At 58.5% G+C, this 6,501-nt stretch overlaps 1 protein-coding gene across 1 annotated transcript; it reads left to right on the top strand.

The window, feature by feature from the left end:
- Positions 1 to 1,521: 1,521 nt before the first annotated feature.
- LOC113213022 (transferrin) lies at positions 1,522 to 6,378 on the top strand. Its single transcript, XM_026431931.2, has 13 exons — positions 1,522 to 1,792; positions 2,637 to 2,876; positions 2,955 to 3,085; positions 3,164 to 3,308; positions 3,443 to 3,603; positions 3,698 to 3,834; positions 3,930 to 4,099; positions 4,364 to 4,613; positions 4,710 to 4,858; positions 5,085 to 5,411; positions 5,520 to 5,662; positions 5,776 to 5,928; positions 6,024 to 6,378. The coding sequence occupies exons 1-13, from the start codon at positions 1,714 to 1,716 to the stop codon at positions 6,213 to 6,215; spliced, it is 2,277 nt and encodes a 758-aa protein (XP_026287716.1). The 5' UTR covers positions 1,522 to 1,713; the 3' UTR covers positions 6,216 to 6,378.
- Positions 6,379 to 6,501: the final 123 nt, after the last annotated feature.

The raw sequence follows: 6,501 nt of genomic DNA, 5'->3' as shown, positions 1-6,501 counted from the left end.
GAGGGGAGGGGGGAGGGGGATGCGACCTCCAGGCAGCGCTGTAGCAACGCATCGCAACCTCTACGGGACCGCATGTGCGACTGAGTTATCCACATAGTGCGCGAGCACGAGTGTGTGTGTGTGTGATCCACACGGCAACAAATGATTTCCGCGATATCAGGGGGGGGGGGCACACCGTAATAAGAGCACTCCACCGTTGAGGCGATTCGCGAGAGTGGCACATGGATGGATGAATGGCCTTCTCTCCTCGACCCGCGGAGACGCTCAAGGGTCCGCCTGGTGGGCAGGCAACCCATCTCACTTCTCGCGCCCGCGAGGACGTCAACCCAACTCACACGTCGCAATCACGGCCACTGCTAGCTACTACACACGTTGGCGGTGATAAAATGAGCCCGATAAAGACGTCGAGGCAATAAGCGAAATGTGCCCGCTGCAAGCTGCTAGCTGCGAGGTACAGTAATACACTTAATCTATTAGAAATTTCCGTTAGAAAACCTCCGGTAGCTCACATTACTCGTCTCTATTAATCGGTATTTTTTTAAAAACCACATATATAACCCGGTAAATGTCCTATGGGCGCGCACGCGCCGTTGTGTCTGTGTTTGTGTGTGTGTGTGTGTGTGTGAGTGTGTGTGTTATTCGTCTCTTTTTGTGTAATTGGCCGTTGACAGTTTACAATTAGACGGGGGACGAGTCGACCCAGGCACCAAGGCCATTTCTGTAGGTCTATCGCGATTGGATCTTTAGCCCTTTTAGTCCTTTGTCTTTATCTAATCGGATCTCCCCTGGCGACAAGCCCGAGTCCCGAGTCCTCTCGCAAATTGGCACAAACTAGACGAGAGGTGGGTGTTGCAGCCGGCGAGGCGAAGGCGGCTCTGGGTGTGGCGGTGGTCTGCGGCGCCGCCCGGCCCGACCGAGTATTGCTCACGGGAAGTGATATCACTCGTCGGAAGTGGAGGATGTGTGCTGCTTATCGGTATGCTCTTCCTCACACCCCGATCAGAATCATCGAATGGTGGCAACTTACCAGGGTGCATGCTTGGGTCACACCAAGGATGTCAATCAGGTCCATAGCACGGAGCTGAAGGGAGGGTTAATCCAGAGAAAGAAAAGCTCTCGTAGCGCCCGATGGGTAGGCAACATATTGCCTGCGGTGCATACGTGTACTGCGGGGTGGCCTACCCCAAATATCGCAGGCGCCGAGCCCTCGTAAACTTGTCGAATGAACCTGAGGGAAACAGAAGGTTTTTCCAAAGGTGAGATGTAGAGGAAGTAGAAGAACAAAGGCGGAAGTCTAGTTTTCGGCGGGATAGGGCGATGGGCAGAAGTATGGGTTTAAGCGTGGCGGCAGCTAGTGCCCGCCGTCCTTCCATGACCCTTCCCCCCTCCCTCTCTCCTCTCTCTCTCTCTTTACCCTATCCCTTCCACCTAGAGTGCCTCCCCCCCCCCCCCATTCCCCCTCTCGGGCCCTACCTCGTCCTGTCCGCTTCTCGCTATCACTATCAGAGCATTTAGCCGGGATTCGGTCACCGCGGTGAGCGAGGCGCGCGGAGCGACGAGGTGGCATAGTCACTCTGTGGGCTCAGTTCGGCTCGGCGCCGCCCCCCGCTCGTCTCTCGACCTCCCGCGCCCTCCGCGGCTCAGTACCGGCGCGGCCCTTCCGCGCGAGCGACCCCCCGACCAGGACCCTCCCGTCCTCGACAAGAGTCCAGCATGGCGCCCCGGCCGGCGCTCCTCCTGGTGGCCGCGCTCCTGGTGGTGGCCACTCACCACGCCGCGGCCATCAAAGTCTGTAAGTGACCTCGACCGCACACCATGCCGGGAGGGTCTAGAAAATCATGCCGGCGACTATGTCAAGGTCAAGAAAATGAGACGAGAAAGGCAGGGTTCGACGTTCTCTGAAATCACCTGATTGTAAACGCACAGCATAATTTTGAAACCAAATGGTGTCAAGGGCTTCAAGGGCTTCATGGCGCACCTAGCCGCAGGCTCCCAAGTCTCGGCGATGCACCGTGGCTTTTCCCCCCTTATTTTCATCTGCCGTTCAGCAAAAGTGGCGTGCAGGTAACTCAACCCCTTCAGAGTGGACCGGCCTCGCCCTTCGGCGACAGGGCGTGGTCAAAACGGCCTGCAACGCGCCGGATCTCACTAGCCGACGTGCGTCACTCCTTTCCCTACTTCTACGACGGTTCCTTATCAAAATTAGATGCTATAAATGCTCAAAATTTTCCGATTGTTGCATTTTTAATTTTGGACCGGGGCAACGTATCTAGCGTATTATGTTTGTATTCGCCCCTTTGCTGTCAGGCGAGCTTAGTTTCGCATTATTTTTTTATTTTTTGTTTGTTTGATGGAAGTATTGGAAGGTTTGCGCGGAGAGAACGAAAGGTAAATTTTCGTCGGGTGTGGCTGCGCGTGTGTCATGCCGCACGTCCGGTAATCTTATCAGTGTCGATGTGCTGGCCGGGCGGGGCGGGGCGGGGCGGGGTGGGGCTCGGCGCTTCGCGGCGCCCTTCCCGTCTCAGGCAAATAACGCGGTGAGAGTTCAATATTGTACCTGTCCTGTTTCGTTGATCGTGGAAAATGCGATATTTTTAGCCCATAATCAACGACGTTCTGTAACTATTTGCCCACAGACAAGGCTTGCGCCTCGGAGCGCGTTCCCGCGTACACGTGCGCGGGCCTCACGAAGGGCAACACGGAGGCCAACTGCGCCCGCGTCGTGGACTCGGCCGACTGCGTCCGCCAGCTCGTGTCCAAGCACGTCGACTTCGGCGTCCTCACCGCGGAGGAGATCCTGCTCGCCTCCAAGATCCCCAAGCTCAACGACGAGACTCGGGTCGTGTCCGAGATCCGTCATGTGGAGCGGCTCAATGGTGAGTAGCTCGGCCGCCCATATGACGAACCGATAGTTTTATGTTTTGGACTAACTCGAGTATTCTCCAAAACTGTAGAGCCGTTCGCGTTCGAGACCGTCGTGGTGGTCAAGGCCGACTACACCGGGCTCCTCAGCGGCCTGAAGGACAAGAAGTTCTGCCACCCTGGTTTCTCCGACAGCCAAATCTGGACTGACCGAGTCCTCAAGGTACTGCCTTTGAAATGCCTTCCCTCCCCCAGTATTATTATCGACCCTTTCTCTCCAACGGCGTCCCTTCGGTTGCAGCACTTCCACAGGACCGTCGTCCCCCAGACCTGCAACAACCTGGTGCCGAGGGTGGAGGAGGAGTACGACAACCTCGGGGCCTACTTCAAGGAGGCCTGCATCCCGGGCGACTGGTCCCGCAGCGAGTACCGCGATGACCAGCTCAGTGAGTCGACATTTTGAGTTTAAAAAATTGCATCAGAACGAAAAAGTCGTCCACGAATCAGAAATCGGGTTTAACGCGCCACTATCCCTCTGCATGAAACTAGCGACATTTTTCAAGAGAACACTTTGTTGCAGAGCGAAAGCATCCCGAGCTGTGTGCGCTGTGCGACAGTCCCGAGCGCTGCTCGTACAACAGCCACCGCTACGGCACCCACGAGGCGGCCCTGTCCTGCCTCACCAACAACGGCGGCGAGGTGGCCTACGTCGCCCTGCAGTACGTGCAGAGCTACTTCGGGGTGAGTTCTTCTTAAGTTCCTTGTGTAGGACACGGTGGGTCGACAGAGGCGGAAATTCAAATATCACGCTGACTCTGTCATTGGGCTTTTGCAGATCAACAAGGATAGGAAACAGCAGGCTGATCCAAAGGACTACCGCTTCCTGTGTCCCAACGGCTCAATGCAGACCATCGGCTCCGCCCGGCCCTGCACGTGGATCCAGCAGCCGTGGAACGCCATCGTCTCCCGAAGGTAAGTGATACACGGCGCGTAGCGGACGCGTACGACATGAAAGAGGATTCAAACACACATTAGTGCTGACATGCGTGCCGTATGCCGTGCTGCAGGGACATCGCCACCGAGCTGCAGGGGAAGCTCAAGGCCTGGCTGCCGGCGTCGTACACCCGCGCCAAGGACTCGTGGACCGACTCGCTGGCCGACCTGCTCTTCTCGGAGCGCTCCAAGCTGGTGGACCCGCCGCCGTCGGCCACCTCCCTGGCCGACTACATGGCGAGGGGTACGAACAGGGGGGAAACGCTTGCGCTAAAAGAGGCAAGGGGTTGAGGGAGGGGGGGGGGAGATCGGGCATGGTTTGCTTTCCGACGTCCGTCTGCTCGTCTGAAGGTCCTGGCCGTTGATTGACAACCAGCCCGTTTGAGCCTCGGCCGCCGCATTGTTTACCCCCGCCCGCTTCCGCCTTTTCATGAGACGCTATGGGCCACTAGGGCAGCCCAGCCCCTCCGACGAGTTTCTCATACCCCGCCCCGCGTATGTGCCGCAGGTCGCAACGACACCCTGGGCCCCGCGACGCCCGAGGGTCAGCAGTGCCGGCCCAGCGTGCGCTGGTGCGTGAGCGGCGCGCTCGAGGCCGAGAAGTGCGAGGTGCTGCGCCAGGGCGCCTTCAACTACGGCCTGGAGCCCGCCATCAAGTGCATCCCCGCCAGCAACATGTGGGAGTGCATGGCCGCCGTGCGCAACATGACGGCCGACATCTTGGCCATCGACGCCGAGTACTCGCACCTCGCCCGGAAGTAAGCGCCGCCGCTCCTGATCCGCTGAGGATGCGCGGAAGTCGTGCTGGTGAGGGTAAGAAAGACTCAAGTGTGTCCCTCTTCTGCTTGCCGCAGGACGTTCGGCCTGAGCGGGCTCATCTACCAGGACTCTGACAACGACCGTGCCTACCGCATCCTGGCCGTGGTCAGGGCCGAGTCCGGCATCAAGCAGCTCTCCGACCTGAAGCAGAAGTCCGCCTGCTTCCCGGAGTTCGGCGGCCTCGGTGAGAAGGGTTGAAATTGATTGAACTACCTCTAGATGGGTACAGTATATTTATTCCTCGGTGTATTATTTATTCAAAGAAAATTGAACGATAAATCACAACTTGGGTTTCCGCCATATTTTGATGTTTAGACAATATGCGTATCTTGACAATTGATTTCGTCCAAATTTTTGGAGTCGGAAACTCCCAAGTCCGCAAAGTGAAAACGTGCTCCCTCGTGCCGCAGCGTGGACAGCCTGGGTGGACGCGGCGCGCAGCCGCAAGCTGCTGCCCAAGAAGTGCCCCTCGTCCGACGCCGCCTCGGAGTACCTGTACCGCGCGTGCGCGCCGGGGGCCGACGACAGCCTGCACAACCCCAACAGCAACACCAAGACCAGAACGAGCCTGTGCGCCCTCTGCCCGGACGTCAACAGGGACGGCGTCACCCCCAACCCGAGCGTCAGCAAGTGCGGGACGTACAACAACAGCTACTTTGCGGACGCGGGTGCCATGCGGTGCCTCAACGACAAGAGGGGCGACGTGGCCTTCGTGGACCTCCGCGCCCTGACGGAGGGTAAGCTGAGCAGCACCCGCAACACCCGCCTCTGGTGCCCAGCGTCAAACAACAACTAGTGTTGTACGGTGTGGTCACACTCTTGTCGCTTGCTCTGCCCCCTCGCAGTCGACCAGACCGGCCTGGTGAAGCTCCTCCCGGACTACCGCGACGACGAGTACCGGGTGCTCTGCCGCAACGGCTCGGCCAGCTCGCAGGTCGGACTCCTGGTGGACGCCAAGTGCGCCCTGTCCACGGGCATCGTCGGCGAGGTGAGGACGCGGGGGCCGCGGACGCGCGGGTCTCTCGGGCATAGCATGGCGGAGGGAGAGGGAGGTCCGCAGCGAAGAGCGACCCGAATATTCATGACTTGGCCTGCCTGCAGATCGTGACCCGCAACCCGGAGACCACCATCGCCAAGGACGCCGCGCTGCTTCTCCTCGAGCTGGAGTACTGGTTCGGCTACGGCGCCAAGCACTACGAAAGCGCCCTCAACATCTTCGGCCAGTATCGTGGCGTGGATGACGTCATCTTCAAGGTGTGTTCACCCTGGCGATGCTGATACGAAACGCTTCGAACCTCTGCCACTTCCATGCGTTGACATTTTACAGTAACTTTTTCTCTCCGTTCCAGAAATCTGCGGTGGGCTTCGTGTCCATCTACGACAAGGAGAACCTGCTGGCGCAGGACTTCTCGGGGCTGATGGACCGGAACGCGGGCTGCAACCTGGAGGGCGCGGGCAGCGCGGTGACGGCCGCGCCCGCCCTGGTGCTGGGGCTGCTCCTGGGCGCCGCCGCCCTCACCATGCTCTCCCGCAGTCACTAGAGGGGGAGGGGAGTATAGGAGAGAGGTCTTCACTGCCGCCAGCTGAGATGAGAGGCCCAACGTGCAATTGTCTCTGTTAATTTTTAGTCTATTTTTACCGGTGATGAATGTCATGTGTCATGATTTTTTTGTACAAAATAAATGTAAGTTACAACGAAACGGATGACGTCGTTGCACTCGCACCCCACCCGAGGTATACGCAGGCTGAGCGGGCAGGGGGTTCCCCCGGTGTGTGTGTGTGTGTGTGTGTGTGTGTGTGTGTGTGTGTGTGTGTGTGTGTGTGTGT

The sequence above is a fragment of the Frankliniella occidentalis genome, unplaced genomic scaffold (assembly GCF_000697945.3).
Source record: "Frankliniella occidentalis isolate FOCC.00 unplaced genomic scaffold, Focc_3.1 Scaffold39, whole genome shotgun sequence".
NCBI lineage: Eukaryota > Metazoa > Arthropoda > Insecta > Thysanoptera > Thripidae > Frankliniella > Frankliniella occidentalis.
Note: the sequence above shows the minus strand (reverse complement) of the source record. Positions and strands in the feature narration are given on the sequence as shown.

Excerpts from the sequence above, each read along its gene's own strand:
- LOC113213022 (XM_026431931.2), top strand. The coding sequence starts at position 1,714 with ATGGCGCCCCGGCCGGCGCTCCTCCTGGTGGCCGCGCTCCTGGTGGTG. Across the intron at positions 3,086-3,163 it reads GGACTGACCGAGTCCTCAAG|CACTTCCACAGGACCGTCGT; the intron begins GTACTGCCTTTG and ends CTTCGGTTGCAG. Across the intron at positions 4,100-4,363 it reads GGCCGACTACATGGCGAGGG|GTCGCAACGACACCCTGGGC; the intron begins GTACGAACAGGG and ends TATGTGCCGCAG.